The sequence below is a fragment of the Epinephelus moara genome, chromosome 15 (assembly GCF_006386435.1).
Source record: "Epinephelus moara isolate mb chromosome 15, YSFRI_EMoa_1.0, whole genome shotgun sequence".
NCBI lineage: Eukaryota > Metazoa > Chordata > Actinopteri > Perciformes > Serranidae > Epinephelus > Epinephelus moara.
In genome coordinates, this window is record NC_065520.1 from 2,790,503 (window position 1) to 2,811,827 (window position 21,325).

General features: G+C 40.1%; 1 protein-coding gene across 1 annotated transcript in view; it reads right to left on the reverse strand.

The window, feature by feature from the left end:
* The window catches only part of LOC126401795 (collagen alpha-2(V) chain-like), a 48,220-nt gene extending 30,857 nt beyond the window's left edge, over positions 1–17,363 (reverse strand). Inside the window, exon 1 of the mRNA XM_050063299.1 lies at positions 17,158–17,363. Within this exon, the coding sequence (XP_049919256.1) occupies positions 17,158–17,251 (94 nt within the window). The 5' untranslated portion in view covers positions 17,252–17,363. The remainder of the gene's footprint in view (positions 1–17,157) is intronic.
* Positions 17,364–21,325: the final 3,962 nt, after the last annotated feature.

Consider the following 21,325-nt stretch of genomic DNA (forward strand, 5'->3'; position numbering starts at 1 on the left):
CACGAGCCACTGACCAGATACATCCACACCCGGTATTCCGCCCGCGCTTCACCACAAGATCCCCTCTTCCTCACCGAAACAGGGAGGATGGCCACCCGTTTCTGGTTCCAGAAACACTTCCATAACATCCTCCGTCTCTCCGGAATTTCATCTGATCATTACTCTTGCCATTCGTTCCGCATCGGCGCCGCCTCCTCAGCCGCAAGATCAGGTATTTCAGACCAAGTCATTCAGGTCCTCGGCCGCTGGTCTTCACAAGCATATCAAACCTACATCCACAACAACCTCAATGATCTCCGTCTAGCACACGACAGACTAAGCCTCACTTAATCAGACTCTTTTGGGGGCTTCCTAACAGCATGGGCTCATCAGAACTCGAGACGGAACCCCCACACTGAGTCTCTCCGCCCACATCTACACCTCACCCAGTCCGACCCTCTGATGACGTCATCTCCATCCCGTTCATTCACCTGCCAATCTGCACTCCCCCATTCATCACCACCCCATTCATAACCATTTTCTGACAGTCACATCCTTATTAAATCTTTAAACTGCATATCGTTGTGGTGTGGTCCTTGCTAGTGAACTTTTTGTTAAAGAGTAAGATCCTTTTTGTTTAACCACAGATGGTCCCAGAATCACCATCACCAAATCCACCAAACTCCATTTAAATAAACACCAATTTTGTCATCATAAAACACACTTCATTCAAAGTTGACAGAAACAAAATAAAACTCACAAAAAATGTCTTGGTTTGTCCTCCTACTGTTCCAACAATCACCAATGGTGATGGCTATGTCGGGCTGTTTTTTGGTTGAAATTAACTCTAAATTCACCAAGTTAGATGTGAAAACCTGCTGGTTCTATACATGCTAAAATGACTGTTTACTGAAATGGAGTCTGGCTTGTTTGGTGATGGCTATATCGGACTTTTTTCTGGTTAAACATGAGACTTCAGTTATGATTTACTGCACCAGTAGACAGGTGGTATTGCAGGGGAGTCTGTCACTAATCAGTGCTGGATGTATCGAGGCAGAAAATGTGTACCATATCATCATACACGTAATCTAATACAAAGGAAGCAAAAATGGCTACCTAGGAACTATCAAGAATTAAAACAACTAGTCCATACCCATTGGTAGCTTTGTCACCTTCTACCTATGCCAATCCTCAATGCCTATGTGCAGTTTCACATAGACTGACCACGTCACTGAGTAGAAAAACGTGGGACAGACAGAATGACTGACTGACAGAATGACACACTGACAGTTTCCGTGATTATGTACAGCATACCATACCATGACTTAGTCATACCAAAAATTTGAAAAACCCCCAACAACATTGGGCCACAGGGGGAGCCACAGCGATCGGTCGCATTTTAGCCATTTTTAAGCATTTTTCTGTTGTTATAGTGCCACCCAGTTGCCAATTAGAGTTAAATTTCTCCAGTCACCTTGAGGTGTCCTATTCTACATATCTACCAAGTTTAGTAAAAATCGATATGGCGGTTAGGCGTAGATAAGAAATTAGCTCTGTAGCGCCCCATTTTGTTTGATCAGGTCAATAATGGAGGGGTCCCCTCAGATTATGTGTGGTCATATGCCTACAAAGTTGTGTGGTGATGGGTGAAACCCTTGAGATGTTATACACCTTTATGTGATGAGCCACGCCCTCCACAATATTCATTGCCTTATAGAAGCTCAGTTTTAGTAAGTTTTCCAACTTTTGCCAAGAGGGAACTTTAGATATTGGTCCCTAGATTATGTTCACCGAGTTTCATGCAGATCGGTCAAACTTCCTAGGAAGAGATCGATGTTTTTCAAAAAATTCAAAATGGCGGAAAATCTATATACCAAAAGTTATGGGTTCTTGAGGGAAATTTGTTCCTTATGAGGAGAGGCATTTCTGTGCAAAGTTTCATGTCTCTACGACATAAGGGGCATGAGATATGCCCATTCAAAGTTTGCAATTTCAATCGGTTACTATAGCGCCCCCCCTTTGGCCAATTGATGTAATATTGCTTTATTCGTATCCTCCCATGACCCTCTACCACTGTGCCAAATCTCACATGGATTGACCAAGTCAGTGAGGAGAAAAACGTGGAACAGACACACATACACACACACACACATACAAACAGAGTTTTCGTCATTATATTGTAAGATGTAAAATCATTCTGACTTAACGTTCATTAACTCAAGCATCAACATACTTCAAACCTAAAAGTGTTAAGACCAAAGGAGCTCACATTGTCACTCAGACAAACTATTGATGCCAGTAGAGCCCAGGGTTCTGCTGGAGGTAGCGCACTAAAGGGCTCACACCTGAACTCAATCCCCTCCTTCCTGCTCTTCCTCCTTCCTGCTCCTCCTCCAGACCTACTCGTATTAAGACTTAAAACTCACAATCTGAGCCTGTCGCTTAAAAAACAAGCAGTTTAGTGGACGTTAATTGACGGTGCGTAATTGCCCTGCACACTGAAGCCTGTTTGCCATGGCTAGCTGCAGTACTTGGGACATACTGGACCAATTCAAAACATGGGGAAATACAGTCATGGTTGAAAATTACCAAAGTTTCCCTTTTTTTGAATCTCTGGCCAGTCCCTACAATGTTTAAAAGTTTTGCAAAAACACACACAGATCTACTATCCTTTCCTCTTCTGTCAATATAACACAGAGAGTCTAGTCACAATAATAGCCGGCCTATTTAAGCTTGGTGTAAACTCCTGCTCCAGTGAAGCTAATCCACACTCCACCAGAAGTTTAAACCCAGAGAAAACAATCATGATCCTTGTGAGCCTGTAATTGCTCAAAAATCCCTGTAAACACAATAAGGGTAAAACTTGGTTTCCTCAGTTTGAATTGTGGAGCCTGCGGTGAAGGCGAGCTGCAACACTAACACTTATACCACAGAAGACCAGTGTCACCTTGGCCTCAACACCCACTGTTTCCAGCTACAGCTGTGCTTCCTGTTAAAAGACACAATGTTAGGTTTAACAAACCTGAAGGCAGAAATCTCTGAAAGTAGGAAAGATCTTTCTAAGACAAGTAAACCTCAATCGACAAAGCTTAAGTCACGTTTTTCACTTGTAGGGACAGTCCACCCCAAAAATCTAAATTACATATTTTTCCTCCTACCTGCAGTGCTATTTTTTTTGTCCTCTTTGGCACTTTGAGGACCAAAAGCCGAGTGCCATCTAGTTTCATTATGTTTGAGAGAAGAACAACACGTTCTTGCTCCAACCTCGTCACATATCAACGTTTGGTCATGGACTTTCTACATCAAGATATGACGTGCAAGGTACCCTGGGTGTGTTGGTTGTTGATGTTCTGGGACGTCGTGCCATGTTCTGCCTGCTACATGCAAGGTCTGTTTTCAAAATACACTTCTGTTTTCACAGGAAATTTACCATTTGCACACAGTCTTGCACACAATAAATGCACTATGTCGGTACAACACCGCAAATTTATGTTTTTTTCCTTCAACAACACACGTGATTATGTTTTGCCAACACAAGCACGTAGGTGGGTTTAGACAATAAAAGCATGTGGTTGAGTTTAGGAAAAAAGAACTGAGTTTGGCTTTAAAATCATATGGGCAACACCAGCCTCCTTAGGACACCTGCGTTACCGTTGGACAGGCGTACCGCCCCAGTCAAAATCCCCATCTGTCACTATCCAGAAAGTCGGTGGTTGTTGAACTCAGGCAGCACCCCTTCCACCCACCCTAACTTTCATTGTTGTGCCGCCACATTTCCTCCTGATGCCGCCATTAAAAAAATAACAGCAACCAACCACAATGTCAGTGTGAAAGCATGGCTTTTTTTTGTCAGTATATGACGCCAGAAGTCACTGACCGAGCATCGGAATTTAATGACTGAAGTGAGACCGAGTTGAGAAGGCAGACCTCTCTACAGCCGATATCACTCAGCAACTCACACCAAAACAATCTAGACTAATAAATAGCACCACAGGTAAGAGGGAAAATATGGGTTTTTGATTTGGGGGTGACCTGTTTCTTTAAACTACATTATTTTAGCCTCCAGAGGAACACTTACTCTACGTAGAAACTCTCATCAACATCTAGATGTCTCATTGTGCACGTGAACTCTCAGGTGTTTTCACTTATTGTGGCTAATTAGGTTGAAATTAGGTATAAACCTAGGGCTGGGCAGTATTCGCGGTGACGGTAACTTACCAGTAAACATGAACCACGGTACTGCTTTTGTGGTTACCTTCATACCGCAGTACTCCGGCTACAGTGGCAGAACTGGGCCCGGCAGTTGGCCGGTCGGCCTGCCTGCCTCATGCACCTCCCTCGCTACGTGATGGAGGTGGCCTGGCCGACCGCCCCAAACCCAGGCCCGCGGGAGAAGGGTGCCTGGGTGGCGGGCGGGTGGCGGCCGGCCTGCCTCATGCACCTCCCTCACTATGTGATGGAGGTGGCCTGGCCGACCGCACCAAACCCAGGCCCGCGGGAGAAGGCGGCCTGGGTTATATAACGTTTTATACACAATAATAGATGGATTAGCAACTGTTTTACTTCTGACAATAAATAGTTTCCATCCTAGACTTGTATGGCTTTTTAAATTGTTTTATTTAAGGTGTAAAAAAAAATGAAAGAGAGAAGACGATAGCGCGATATCATACCGTCACCGCATCCCCCCAAAATAATACTGTGATATTGATTTTAGGCCATACCGCCAGCCCTATGTAAACCTCACCTAAGTTATAGGGTGTGCTGGGAATAGAATGATTTTATGTGTTTTACTATAAGTTGTGTTTCACTATAAAAGTTTTAGATGTGTGAACAATGAGAATACTGAGATGATTTCAGCTGATCTGAATGTGTTTGCTTTGCAGAAGTGGAGAAGTACAGGAGAGGAAGAGACGTGAAGCCTGAGGAGCACATACCGCAATGCTTAGATAATTAGTTTCATATATGGTAAAAAGAATAGAAAGTGATGTACAGATAGTAAGGTACAGCACATGTAGGGAGTTGTGTTGTTCTCTTGTCTTTCAAAACAGGAACCACGCCCCCACCGCCAGCGGGAAGGAGTCAGATTAACACGAGGCAGGGGCGTGGTGTGGTGAAGGAGGAAGTGGAACTGCCAATGAGAAGAGGACAACGCCTCGCGTGCACAATGACACTCTGTTACGCTCAAATATACTGGGTCAGGGAAAGGACAGGAGGTCAGACTTCGTGAACTGACACACCTTTGTTGTTCGTCAGGGACGTGAAGTTGAGACCCAGAGCTCTGTAATTTTATTCCTTTACTGCTTAATAAACTACATTAACTGAGACCGAATATCTTCTCCTATTGCTTCATTAAAGAACACGCAGGACTGAGCTCACACATAGCACATTGGAGGGTAGGATGAGCCTCTAGTCCAACAGGTGCACCCCAATACCCTTACAGCAGTTGGTCTTTGTTCCCACTTAATTTCAACCATGTATAAACAATTACCGTCATAACATATTTAACACGGCTTGACTTAATGTCTCTGCCAATGCTTCAACACAGAAAAGATGAAATGACTGCAGCATCAACACTGCACCAACAGCCTGAACACTGACCACTGGAAAACTGAGACTTCATTCCTACAGGATCCTGACAGGGACAAAATAGTTTACAATAAAGTGACAAATACACTGAACACAAATTTTAATGTAGCACTTTTTTTTTTGCTCCTATTTTTTACAGGTTTAAGTTAAAGATCTGTGGCATCATGCTGTGTGTCGAACTGCACATTTTAGAGTGGCCTTTTACTGTGACCTGCCAAAGACACACCTGTGTACTGTGTACAAAACCAAGTCCAGTTGCGTTCAATTCAATTGCCTTGAGATAACTATGACCTGGATGAATGAGAATATCCACTGGCACCTGTGTACTAACGATGCTGTTTAATCAGCATCTTGATATCACACACCTGTTAGGTGGCTGGATTATCATGGACAAGGAGAAGTGCTCACTAACATGGATATAAAACACATTTCTGACCAAAATTTGAGATAAATAAGTGTTGTTTTTCTTGCATAATCTTTAATCTAAACATGTGAAAAATGGAGGCACAAATAAGGTGTTGCAATTACATTTTTGTTCAGTGTAATAAAGAGCAGTGATAGATTGGGGTTTTCTAGGCTTTGGGTGCACCCAATTTTGTTTTAAAAAAGAGCATCTAACATCAAGGGGAATAATTTATGATATTCAATGCATAATGGAGATTTTAGCTGCATTTGAGCATAATTGCATTTTAACTTAAGTTAATTCCCAAGAGGATTCCTTACAGTGTTGATGCTTTTCCACTTTTATTCCATCACTGCAGCTCAGAGTAACATGAGGCAACTGGACGGTCACTAGAAATAAAATATTTCACCCTTTGATTTCTTTTATTAGAAAATTAATCCACACACTGAGATATGTCCCTTCAGGTATGAAAGGGTAAGTTTGGTATTTTTCAACCTAGTCCCTATTTTCAAATGTTTGTGTCTGAGTGGCTAATGGGAACAAGAGTTTTTGAAACTGATGGAGAAAGAGCACTCAGATTATTATTTTAAGCAATCTGGTCTGACACCAAAGTTGTTGAAATACGGCGCTTGATCAGTGACTTCCGGCATTAGACACTGACGAAAAATGCCATCCTTTCACATCGGCATGATACATGCTTGTCGCCGTTATTGTTAAACAGCCCCCAGTGGCGTCAGGGGAAAATGTGGCGGGACAACAACATGGGTCGAAGAATCAGCGACTTTCAGCTGAGAGGCTGGTGTTTGCTTCCCGTATCATTGAAAAGCCAAACCCTGTTATTTTATCCTAAATACAACCACGTGCTTTTGTTGTTGAAGGAAAAAAAAACGGCAACTTGCAGTGTTGTAGTGTGTATGTAAGTGTATTTTGAAAGAAGACAATGTATGTAACAGGCAGTACATGACACAGCGTCTCAGAGCGTCATCAAGTGTCAGACACTTAAATAACACTTGAATAATAATCTGAGCCTGTCAGTGGCAAAAACAAACACTTTTAGCGGATGTACATTGCTCAGTTGCCCCTAAGGATAACATTGCAGTCTGTTTTTCCACTGCTGGCTTCAGCCTTCTTTTTCAATACAGGATCAATTTCAAATACTGTTGTTCCCATTCGTTACTTAGACACAATAATATGAGAAAACAGGGTCCAGGTTGAAAAATGCCAAGGTTACCCTCTAACTACTTTTATCCTCATCTGTATTTTGGCAACTACATGCATCCATGTAGTTTACATCTGAAACTCTCACTGTCAGAGTTGTTGAATTATGATTGTAAAACCCCCATAATGATCTGCCACCAACAGAAAAGGAGCTGAAGGTGTTAAGTATGACCAGTGTGCCCTGTGTGAAGCAGTCATTTCCATTTACCTGCTTTAGTGTCTGTACCATGAGTCGGTGCTGCAGTTGAGCACACGGGGCAACACTCGCCCTCTGGAGTCACAGCTGTGTGGCAGTTACTGAGCTCCTCACACACCTCGTCCTCACACACTATAGTCCCCTTGTCACACAGACAGACTCGACATGACTCTGGGCTCCAGATCTGATTGTTGGAGTAGACCTTTCCATTTTCTGTGCAGCTGTCTGAGTCAAGCAGAGCAGCAGTGAGCATCTGGAGGTGTATTTACACCTCTTTAAAGTAGTCCATGAAACATTTTCTCTGTGTGGAGGACATAAGTGAAAATAAAACACCACAGCAGAAGGATATATTTTTACAGTGTTGTTTGATTTAATATAATAAAATTAAACAGAAAAATCTACCTAAATACAACAATGTAACTGTACTGTCTACCTTTGTCCAGCAGGCTGCACCCATTACTAAGCAATGCAATAAAAGCATGTATGAATTGAATCCTTTATGCTGCAGGCAGAGAAAAGAAAGAACACCGGGGGCCTATAAACTCTATTACTGTACAACATAAAGCCTCATAATTATGACCCATAAGGGAAATTCCACAGATTATACCCAGCAGAGTCAGATTATAGTCATGGTGTACTCAGCCTGTGAATAAAACTGTTTTATAATGTGACTCTGCAGGATAAAAATAACCTGAGCGAAGTCATCAGGGTCATATCATCTATAGGGCTCAGAGACAACATATATTCAACGGAAAACCAATGTTAAACTGGGGATATGGTGCTTAAAAGATGTGGGTATGTGCACGTTGCATTACGGGAGCTGTAATATCCATTTCTTTTTGGAGCCTGACCCATACTAGGGGCTGAAACAGTCATGGTATCTCAAGCACTTCTTTTTTTATCAGTCTCTTGCAAGTCACTCAACTTTATAGAAATGGATGTAACATTGAATTTCTTTCAGGTTTTCCAAGAAATAATATAATTTAAGGTTACAGCCATTTGCAGCAGTCTGAAAAACACATTTTAATTTCTTATGTGCACCAAAAACTTTATAAAGAGGTTTTGTTTTACATATTATTGATCTTTAGGGGTAGGACAATATACAGTTTCATTGTGGATTATGATAAAAAAAAAACGCATAATAAAGTTGATTGTGATGAATTTCTATTATCAGGGAAACTCCTAGATAACGTGTCCAGCAGCACCCAAAGAAAATGCTGGACAACCAACAATAAAAGAGACAAAAAAAACAGGCTGCATCTGCACCAACCTCAAAAAACACACAAAATATATTTCTTGTCTAAAGATATGATACCATTCAAGTAGTTGAAAAGCCAGGGGCTGGTTGCACAAACCACTTTAAGTCTGTTCCTTAATTAAGGCTTAAATGAAATACTTTGCCAATAACTGACTGGAAAGATTGCATTGCATAAAATGGCAGAGCAATCACTAATTGTAAAAAGAATGGAAGAGAGCAGCTATGGAAAGCTGAGGGACCCAAAACCAGATGGTCACAATCATAAATTGACTTCTGGTCAAATTTAAAGCACAAAATAATTTGCTCTTTATTAAGCATGTCCATTGGGTTCTCCTGGTTGCAGAACACACTCAGGATGCAGGATGATTTTTTTTCTCATTTATCTCCATAAACGCAGCCATGTTGCAGTTAAGGTGGAGTCAGAGGTACTTCATGCTTTTGTCCTAATTTTGGTTACTAAGGTTAACAGTTTAACTAACTTTAAGCAATTCCTTAAGTACAAGACCTGAAACTGATTTAAAGGTATCTTATACAGAGGAGGAATGGTTGAAAATTCTCAGCAACGGGAAGAAATTATCAAGGGAATTACGAACAAGATTGATTCAATTCAAAATTTTAAATAGAACTTATTGGACACCAGCCAAGCTCCACAGAGCGGGCTTGGCTGATAGCCCTGAGTGCTGGAGGTGTCATGACAAGGATGGCGGTTTAGTGCACATGCTCTGGAACTGTTCAAAAGTTCAGGAATATTGGTCTGTAATTCACACTACAGTGGAAAACATCACTGGTGTCAATATTCCATTTTCCATTTTGGGAGATCCTTCCGTACTAAAAGATCTGAATCCTCCCTTAGCGGAGTGGATCCAAACTGCCTTTATGTTAGGGAGGAAACTGCTGGTTAAAGACTGGAAAGCATCTGCTGCACCTGCGCCATCCTTGTGGTATACATCTCTTGGGCAGTTGGCTGCTTTTGAGCGCCTATCATACAGACTGTTGGATAAGGTGGAGAAATATGATTTGAAATGGGGAAAGTACCACACCTATACGTTGGGGTCTAAAGCGTGTCCAGCTCATAAATAATTAATTGTATATTCTATGGTGTAAACTTTTAAAATGTACACATGTATGATAGTGCTGCAAACTAATTCACTATGTACTCTGCACAACCTAGCACTAACCTGTTTTTTTTTTTTTTTAATTTATTTATTTAGTTTTGTTCTTATTGGCTGTAGTACATTTTTGTCATCTATTCTCTTTTTTTTTTTTCCCGCCTGTGTTTTGTAATGTTTCTTTTAATTTAATTTCTCGGTTTTTATAATATTATTTCAATGGGTAGCAACTTAACTGAAATCTATGCATTATTGCATTAAATGTAAAATGTATACCCTATAAAAAGAAAATACAATAATAAAAAAAATTTAAATCGCAAAAAAAAGTAAACATTTTAAGGAAACCATAAGGAGAAGACTTGAGGATGTTTTGTCCAACTGATTTTATCGAAAGGAAACCTGTACTCAGACTTAAAGGAAGATCCTAACTTAACTTGAGGTGCTTTGTGCAACGGGCCTGGGGCTTTTAAGGATTGTTTGTTTTTCACTAAAGATTTTCACATAAAGCAGGATGTGTCTGTGACGCTATCAAAATATCTGTTTCTGTAGAAAATGTAATTTAAAGTGATTCCAACAACTTTTAGTGACATTTTAAGAGGTTTAAGCAGATGTTGATGATTTGGGATAATATTGTGCATTGCCATTTTTATCACCAGGACATGAGATTTTCATATAGTTCCTTTTCATTTGTATGGCTGTGGCTCCAAACTGAGATATGTGGCCCATGCAGCAATGTAGCACCATCTGGGCCCAGTGCATAAACGTTCTCGGTGGGCCCGCGCCCTTCCTCTCTTGATCTTTGTCTCTCAGACACACCTTTGGATTTTTATTTCTACAAAGTCAGATTGCTATCTTTTCCTTTCCTTTCTTTCTGTCTTTTCTTTTTTTTGGAACCCTGAGTTGGTGCTCGCAACGCGTTCTCACTCCAACCTCGTCACATATCAACATTTGGTCGTGGACCTTCCACGTCGAGATACAATGTGCAAGGCACCCTGGGTGTGTTGGTTGGTGGCGTTGTGGGACGCCATGTCAATTTCTGCTTGTTACACGCATTGTCTATTTTCAAAATTCATTTCCGTTTTCACAAGAAATGTACTATTCGCATACAGTCTCTTTCAAAATAAATGCAGCACGAACTGACAGGTTTTTTTTTCTTCAACAACAAACACATGTGATTGGGTTTACTTAAAAAGAACAGGGTTTGGCTTTATGATATTACAAGAAGTAAACACCAGCCTCTTGGGTGAAAGTTGGTGGTGATTGGACCCATCGAGCACCCCTCCCACCTGCCCTACTCTGACTGTTGCTGCCTTAACTTACATTGTTGTCCCGCCACATTTCCCCCTGATGCCGCTGGGCACAATTAAACAATAATAGCGGCCAGCTGCGAATCATGCTGATGTGAAAGAATGGCTTTTTTCATCGGTGTCTGACGCCGGAAGTCACTGACCAAGTACTGGTATTCAAGTGAGACCTGCTGTCCAAACTGAGACACATGTAGCCTATACAATAATGTAGCCCTAAATTCTAGGCCCTATACATTTTCACCAAGTTTCTTAGGTTATGTTTTTATTATTTATTTATTTATTATTTAGTTATATTTTTTTCATGTTGTTTCCTGTCTTATCTTGATACTCACATCTCCTCTCGTTTCAGATCATCTTCACTTCCTGCCCCAGTGTGTTTTCCCTCCCTTTTGATGACTTCACCTGTGTCTGATTGTCTGTCCCGCCCTAATTAGCCTCACCTGTGTCTCGTTGTCCTTCCCCTCATCAGAGTATTAAGAGGCTGTTTACACATGGCCGGCTATTTTCATAAACGGACATTTCACCGTCTCCGTTTTCAAAAAGATCTTCGTTTACACTTACACTTACTATGCCAAACCTGTAGGTGGCAGTGTAACGACAAGCTCAAGCCTTCCCTGTATCCATTGTCACCATAGCAACATAGGTTGCACTTTTGACACAGGCGCAAGTTCCGGCGCATACTGTGACGTCGGCTGCCTATAACTCCGTTTATCTTCGTTTATCTCAGTTTACATGCAAACGCGCAACCGGAGTTTTCCAAAATCTCCACTCTGGCCGGAGTTTTTAGAAAGACTCATTTTCAGAGGAGAAATCTCCGTTTGCGTGTAAACGAAGGGCACAAACGAAGGAAGATGTCTTTGTTTATCAAAATCACCATGTACGTGTAAACGGCCTCTGATAGTCCTTCTGTGTACCGAACCTACCTTTAGACCAGCAAAGACTGTGTTGTTTTACCAGAACTGTCTCCAGAGTTGTGCATTTGAGTCCACTCTCACCTGGTTTCTTTATTTATTTTAGTTTTTGGAGCCCTGGTTTCCTTTAAGTTGTCAGTGAAAGACATGACAGTGTGCACTGGTGCTCCAGCAGCATAAGCAGTCACTTGCTCAACTCTGGCTTAAGCGAACTAAACCATTTTGCACCTTTAAGGGGTAAGAGAGGCCTTATCTTTTTATACAACCCTTTCTACACCCTTGCTATATCCCTCTGAGATATTCTAAGGCAAATTGCCAGTGAGCTGCACTTGAGCAAGGCAGTCAGTGACTAGACTGTGGTTGAAGCTGACAGCTCCTGGCTGGATATGTGCCTATAAATGTGTCTGTATGCAAGTATGTAATCATCTTCCCACCAGCAATGTCTCTGACTGTGAACATTAAACAAGACGAGACCTATAGTTTCATGTATGCACATCACAGCATCCATCTACATGTCATTTAATGAAGAGGTAAGAAGTAAAATGTGTCTGTGGAATCCTATCATTTATTTTCTTTATTCATATGAATGCAATTATATAATGAAAAGAAGAGAGAGACATAAGTTTTAATGGCAAGTAAAGCTAAATTTAAAAAAAAATTCAGTGTCAGTAGGAATGGCTTTTGTTGCACTATGTACCCTGCTGGTCAAAAATCACAATCCTGAACACTCTATTGTCCTAAAATAAAGAAAGAACAGTACAAAAGTAAAAAAGAAGAGGAAAAAAAAATATGGCCACCTGCTACGAGCTCTGTGTGCATATTTGAATCCAGCCAGTTTAGTGACGTCCTAAGTACTAATTATGTGGTGGAGCCTCTCCCCGCGAGAGAGGCTGGTTTTCAAAAGCTGCAGTTATTTCAGGGGAAACCACAGAGTGGCTGTATTATACGTTGGGCTCGGGTAGAACTTGTGGCTTGCCTTTATTTGGGAGAGCACAGAAGTGCCACACCCGGAGAACCCTCCTTCTACGAGAACCTGCTGCACCCTGAGGAGCAGGACGCAGGCTGCAGCATTTATGAGACTGCAAGGAGAAAGTTTTAGAGAGCTTGCTTTGGATTTTTGGAGGAAAACGGTCTTCATTTCATTGACTTTTGCAGATAAAATTGTGTTTTTGTACTAGAGCTTTGCAGAATGCTCAGAAATGTTCAAACCTGGACACTCCTATGATCAAAAAACGTACTTTCTATGCCATTTGAATGGGATAATTGCTCGGATTACAGCATGAGAGCAATTATCATGACTAACTGTGGGCTTCTTTAAAGTGGAAACTGTCTGTGCAGCTCTCTGACCTTGTGGTTTGCAGACGCCTTCACCTCCTCAGCTTAGGTTTATTATTAAACAATGTTCAGCCTACATAAAGTGCACCTTAGGCCTGTGGTTCCCAAGCTGGGGGTGGGGAGCTAAAATTAGAGGTATGTTTTATTTTCTTGTAAAATACTTGATCCTTTCACCTCCACAGGTCTTAATCTTTCAAATTAAACTACTTAAGTTAATGCGAGGGGTGGGGTTGGGGTTGTGGGGTAGCAATTATGTTCGAGTGGCTGAGGCACCACCTGACTACCTCTTGGTGGCATTACTGCAGTAATTCTCTGATTAATAGCCCATTTAATCTAATACTGAGTGTTAAAATGTGAGAAGAGATGCATGGAGGGAGATACAAATGAACTAAAGGATGTTGATGTTGGTTCCTCCCATTTAAATTCGAGCCTCTCTACGTTTTTCCCACTCAAACAAACACACACATTCACATGCTCTGAGCCAAGAACAGCACACTAAAATGTTAAATGGCCAGGCGATGTCTTAACAAGCCTACTGCCAGCATCATAAATCTCAAACTGTTCAACTGTTTCCTCACAACAACAACAACAACAGCTGACATACAGTACCTGGATCTGACACAAGCACAACATCTGAATTCAGCATAAAACGACATTTGTAGTACTCTTAATTTCTGAGCTCTTGAAGGTGAAACAGTATCAATGTTCTAATAGCAGCAGGGTTATGGTAGGGTAAACTGTTAAGGCTTGACTGTAGTTAATGCATTTTCCGTGCCAACCACGTTACGTCTTGGGTTTTGGGATCCCCACAAGTGGTTATGAGATGATTCTTAGGATAGAAAAGCAGAAAAAATGTATTTTTGCTACAAAAAGTGATGCTTATTTTTCAGGCTTCCCTCTAATCTTTATTTTTTTCTTGGGGATTGATGGATAATTTTACTTCCTCAGGACGAATATACACATATGGAGGACCAGGGGCGGCTGTGGCTCAGAGGTAGAGCGGGTCGTCCACCAATCGAAAGATCAGTGGTTCGATCCCGGGCTTCTCCAGGCTGCATGTCGAAGTATCCTTGAGCAAGATACTGTTCCATCGGTGTGTGAGTGTGTTAAAAACTGAGTAGCAGGTGGCGCCTCGGCCACCAGTGTATGAATGTGTGTGTGAATGGGTGAATGTGACTCGTAGTGTAAAAAGTGCTTTGAGTGGTCACTAGATGACTAGAAAGGCACTATACAAATGCAGGTCCATTTACCATTTTCAGCAGTATGATTACAAAAGGAAAACAAGGTCCTGTAAGTCATTATATTAAGAAAGTTTCTCAAAATAACAAGAAATTTTCTCAAACATTAGTCTATTTACATCAAAATACTTACTGACTTAGTATCTAAAAAAAGAGGACTTTGTATCATTTCTCATTTTCTTTATACTATGTCACTATTTTGAGATACTAAGTCATTATTTTAAAGATGCTTAGTCATTATTTACATCAAAATAATGACTTAGTATCTAAAAAAAGAGGACTTTGTATCATTTCTCATTTTCTTTATACTATGTCACTATTTTGAGATACTAAGTCATTATTTTAAAGATGCTTAGTCATTATTTTGAGATATCAAGTCATTACTTTAAGCAAGTCATTATTTTCAAGATGCTTAGTCATTATGTTGAGATATTTAGTCATCATTTTAATGATACTAAGTCATTATTTTGAGATACTAAGTCAGTTATTAAGATATTATTTCATCATTTTAAAACTAAGTCATTATTTCAAGAGAAGTCAATATTTTTAAGATGCTTGAAAATAATATAGTATCACAATAATTTTGTGATACTAAGTCATTACTTAAAGATGCTTAGTCATTATTTTAAGATACTAAGTCATTTCTTAAGAGACTAATTATTTTGAAATGTTACGTCATTATTTTGAGATACTCAGTTGTTATTTTATAGAAGCTTGGCCATAATTTTGAGATACTAAGTCATTATTTTGAGAAAGTAAGTCATTATTTTGTCATATTAGGTTATATTAAGTCATTACTTAAAAATGCTTTTTTTAACTCATTATCTTAAGGTACCAAGTCATTTTTCAAGAAATGCTCATTATTTTGAGATATAAAGTAATTACTTAATGATGCTAGGTCATTATTTTGAGATATTAAGTCATTATTTCGAGATACTAAGTCATTATTTTAAGATAATAAGTCATTACTTAAAGATGCTTAGTCATTATTTTGAGATAAGTCAGTATTTTGGGATATTAAGTCATTATTTAAAGATGCTTAGTTATTAATTTGGGATATTTTGAAAAGTTTTTTATTATTTTAAGAATGTATCTCATTTTTTGAGATATCAAATCATTATTTTGAGAAAGGGTTTTTGTTGTAATGACTTAGAGGATCTTTTTGTTTTTCATCACACTGGCAGAAATTGGCTTCCATAAACTAGTGACATGTACTGATGGCTCCATTTTGAGGGGTAACATGCCAAAAAGGCCCATTTTTTGACTAATACTATACAGCTAATGAAGTGATATTAAAGGAATAATTTTAAGAGACAACTGTATTCTCTTTTGAGAGCTAGATATAAAGAATGATACTGCTGTCATGTCTATATGGGAAATGTGAATCCACCAGCTGGTTAGCTTAGCATAGCATTAAGACTAGAAACAGGGGGAAACAATCAGCCAGGCCACAGATTCAGGCTCAGATATATCTACTGCACATGTCATGACCTTAAGGAATAAACTCAGCTGTAGGTGGACATCTATATATGTCTGTATATATAGGCTAAGTTAAAGTCTTTATTTATCTTTCTTCAGCTCCAGTGGAGGTGAACTTGGATGGAAGCAAGTGAGGCATATTTCACATCCAGCATCCTCTCACTCTGGGTGTGCCTTGTCTGCCTCTGGCCCGAGGTCTGACCAAAATTAGTGGCCTGCTTTTGTCCATCCCATCTGCAAGGCCACATCATTATAGCCGTGGCACTCGAAACCCCATCATTCAGCGTCGACCTCGCACTGAAATAGCCCAGCACTGCAGCCTATAGAGGGGGGAGATATTTTTGACCCAGGATCACATCCACTGGGACATTTTATTTTAGATTTTTTTTTTTTGCCACATCTCCATCTTTAAGATCTGGATTTGGAGATTTTTGTCTCAGCAATGTGAGGCCAATATAGCCTCAATATCAGCTCATTTTTCTTCCAAGAAAACTATCATTTTCCCCATCTCTTATTAATTCCTGAAAGGTTTGCAGCTTTCACCAGCTATTTCGTGTTGTGAAACTCTCTCTTAATCATCACTTAGTGGCTTCTTGAACAGGAAAATGGTGTCTCATTAAGGTATAATAAGACTTTCTGGTGCGGGTTGTGGGTGTGATTTTAACCTTTAGTTTCCTAACCGCAAGGCCAGTTTGGTCTGCTGGAAGGCAGAAAGTTAAACACAAAAATCTGCAGGAAACAAACAACTTCCTAAACTTTGAAAAAAAGATAAAATCATAAACCAAGGGCATAATGAGAAAGACAAACACAACTGTCACTTAGGAAATACAGAGGTAAATGTTTTCACAGGGCTTGGTTGCACAGTCATGAATCATTGGGAGACAGGAAATCAGGAGGAAACATGAAAAAATATTCATATTCAGCATTTGTAGCATTAAAAATAGGTGCGTTAGACCAGAAGTGACTTTTCCTAAGTGATTTTATGAACTTGAAGTTTATATATTTGCACATTTATTCCAGCAAAATGATCTTTTTGAGTTACATTTTCTCCATAAACCTGTCAGAAACTGACACATACCAGGCCTGAACACAGAAAACCAATCACAAGCCAGAAGGAGCGGTCACATCTGTCACTCACCTTTCTTGGTATCTTCTTGGCAGGTCACAGCGATCACCTGAGCCAAGGTGACAACCAGGCACACAGTAATCCTAGAGTATAACGAGGGGCCCATGTCTGCGTGCCAGACATGCAGCGTCCTCACACACAGCCGCTGCTAGACGTACGAGGAAGTCAGGGAGAGAGAAAGAGAGAGTCCAGCCCCGAGCTACAGCATCCAGACTGAAAAATCCAAATATCCCTGAGTGGAACAGGCTCCTGGATGAGTGATTACTGCAAACTGAAACAAGCTCCCTCTTTACCCCCCTCCCTTCTCTCACTCTCCTCCTCCTCCTCCTCCTCCTCCTCTCTCATCAGTTTTTCTTGCTTTATTTCGAGGCCAGCCTCCTCCTTTGGCTCTCAAGTTGCCTTGAAAGATGCAGCTAATTAAAGGCTGTATGAAATTTGTACATGATGAAAGAAGATGGGCTGGATGATGATGATGATGTTGGAAAAAAAATGCTTTTGGAAGCTCAAGTTGAGCTTGTCTTTTTTTTTCAGGGCATTTTCAGAGTTTAAAAAAGCAACAAATTTCAAATGTAGGCTGCAGTTTACTGCATGACCTTTCACCTTTCACCTGCTTTGTGGTTCAAGAATAATGTCTGCCCGACTTAAACCACCAAATGTTTCAAGTTCTGATGATTCAAGTTTTAATATCAGCAACTTATGGATATAAAAGGATTGAGAAATTGTCAAGATTTAAAAGAGATTTCTTTAATGATATCTTTAATTCCAGTCCTCTATTGCTGCTGCTGGAAAAGACAATTTCATCCTCCTCCCAGGAGTTGTTTTGGTGACAAATATCTAATGAACCCACAGCACAGCACCAACTTACCAACAACACACATCTGGTAGCTGCCACATGTTGCCAGATATTTCACTCAAAAGTTGGTGCAGACCAAAAACACAGCTGAAAGAAAAATGAATATTGGAATAACATTTACAGGTCATAATAATAACTTTATAGTTCCTTTAAAAGCAGAGTGTAAGCTTTGAAGTGCTTTGACAAACAAAGCAAAAACTAAGATACTCAGAGAACTGCAAGAGAAGCCAAACACTGCAGACCAAACTAAAGCAAAACACAATTAATTATAAATAGATAGAAAATAGGCTACATATAATAAAGGCAATAAAAAGATGACAATAAACATACATATGACCCTAAACTGATGCTAACTGTTTGCTAACATGTTCACAAACAACTGTATATGGTAATAAACTTGCTGCACTGCCCATAAGTAGCCAAAAAATAAAACTAATACAATCTTAAAGGGACTCTCTGTGAAATTTAGAGGGTATAACCTAAGTTGTTATGGTTCTCATGGAGGTAGCTGAGCCAGCGGCTAGCAGCTAACAGTGCTAACTCAATAGACAGAGCTAAAAGAAACAGCAACAGTGCTGACAGAGCTAAGGCTGTTCTCATGCACTGTTAGTATGTTTTCCTTTGAACAATACTGCGCCAACATTTGTCTATCCTATGTAATCATGAGTCAGTAATTCATGTAGCTATAACCCATGTATTTGGGACCACTCAAGACTTCACTCCAGGAGGCCAGTGTTCAAACCTCTGTGAACTTTGAGTCATTAAAGATACCATGTTTCTCTTCTTAAACCGAACCTTCATTGCTTAACGTAAAGTAGGCCTTAAGTTACTTTACGTTCAGTATTTAACATCATTGGAGGGGCAAATTTGTAGGATATCACAGAGGTTGTGTGACTTCATTCTCTGCTCAGGGCGCCACTATTCCACTATATCTTTATATAGCAAATAGTCGTTTGCTGCCATATTAAAGCTCGCTGTATTGTATACAGAACCCATAACCTCCTGAATAAGGTTTTTGATTAAGATTTGTCATTTAACCATGTCTCAGAGAAAAAAAAGTTAGAATGTGAAGTATGATGGTGATGTTTAGTTACACATTTTGGCGCAGAACCAAAGCTGAACGAACTCCAATATAAATGCATTTTTGGTATTTTTACTGTATCAATTGTACCTGACACAATGTGTTAAAATAAGGCAACGTTCAGACAAAACAAAAATAACTTTTTTTAGTTTGTTTTGCCATCTACCTGAAATTCCTGCTGACCTAAATCTGTGCACTCCAGCTTGAGTAGTTTACAATGTGCATGTTATGTTCATCTGATGTGTTTTCCAGGGCAAAGCTCTGCCAAGTCGGAGCGTCAAGCAGAATGGCGGTCCCTGAGGTGTTGTCCTGGAGGTAGTGAACAAAACAAACATCATGACTTCTTTGCAGTCATCTTGTACACACAAATACTGTGTTTTTAAAGAGCGATTTTCTCTCGAATCAAGGTATCACCTGAAGTTGCATTTCTGTCAGTGGATGTGGTGGATTACACTTGGTTCCTCTGCTGCAACAGCTTGTGTCAGGAAATGTTTAAGGTGCTTAAAGAACAGACTGGTTTCCCATTAAAGAGCCAGAAAGCCACGGGGGACAGAAACCAAAGCAGATGGGAAGACAGTCCCTCCCTCAGATGAGAGCTACGCTTCTGTACAGTGTGATAAAGTGGTGGTTAGGAAACATATCCTTCTGATTAGGGCTGAACGATCGATCAGAATTTCATCAATGTTGCAATATGGAATATTGCATTTGTAGAAGGTAAAATGTGTGTGAAAATACCTATACCAATTAAGTGTTGTGCTACAAGAATGTCCCGGCCCTGCAAATCATATTCTACGACCTTAAAAAAAAATCTTATGACACCATGGTCATTTTAATTTAATTCTATTTATTTTTTTGAAAAAATGAGAATGATGCAAAAAGGATCACCCCCCCGATATCAGCATAAAAAAAGAATCATATTGCAATTGCAATATCAGCCCTGCTTTTGCATGGGGTGCCTGCTCTACCCACTGAGCCACCGGGCGCCCCAGACTTTGCACTTTAACTTTTTATATTATTTATTGTCATTTAGTTTTTTATTATATTTGCATGTTATTATGTAGCAGATATGTTGAAATTTTACACTTCTTTACACTTTTGCAGTGCTGTGGTTAATGTGTGGTTATGTTTAGCCACAATCCCAGCTGAAAATGCAGCAATGCATGTAAAAAACAAGCACTTTTCATGGCTCTATCTCGGCAGCCATGTTTTGTCGCTAATAGGCCACTGAAACAAAACCCCCAACTTGTCAATTAACGACATTTGGTCAGTGGCCCTATATGTCAAACTATGACACTATGGGTACCCCTCCAGCAGGATGGTGTATCAATTTACACTTGTAACATGCATTGTGTCTTTTCAAAATAAACTTCCATTTTCACAGGAAATGTACAGTTTCTGTTCAAATGTATACAGTCTCTTCTCAAAATAACCTTACAATGTAGGTAAAACCTTTGTTTTTAGGTTCACTTCCTTCAGTGTAGGCAACAAAAGCACATTGTTAGGTTTAGAGAAAAACATCATGGTATGACTTAAAATAAATGTGTCAGCTACTTAAGTAATGTCACGCGACGTCACTTGCTGTGTATGCTACACATACCAACACACTATGCTGTTATTAAAATAACTAGATTTTGGTTTCACACAAGACATGAATGTCAGTGTCGCGAGTGAAAGTCCATTAGGTCAAAGTCAGTTTGACCCATCTACCTCCCTGCCTGCCTCAGTGCGTTGGTAGGCTATCTGACGCGGATGGGATCAACCTCAAGTTGAAAACACAGTCATGACTCCCTAAAAAAACAGCCAGTTTTGTTGTTTGTTGGTCTCAAACAGTGGTCTGCAGCTTGGCACGCATCACGCCTTGATAACACACCCACCACCCACCAGTCTTACTATATAATGACGAAAACTCTGTCTGTCTGTGGGTGTGTCTGTTTCACGTTCTTCTCCTCACTGACTTGGTCAATCCATGTGAAATTTGGCACAGTGGTAGAGGGTCATGGGAGGATGCCAATGAAGCAATATTACATCAATTGACCAAAGGGGGGCGCTATAGCAGCCGATTGAAATTGCAAACTTTGAATGTGCATATCTCATGCCCCGTATGTCGTAGAGACATGAAACTTTGCACAGAAATGCCTCTCCTCATGAGGAACAAATTTGCCTCAAGAACCCATAACTAATAGATTTTCTGCCATTTTGAATTTTTTGAAAAACACTTCAAATGGATTTCTTCCTAGGAAGTTTGA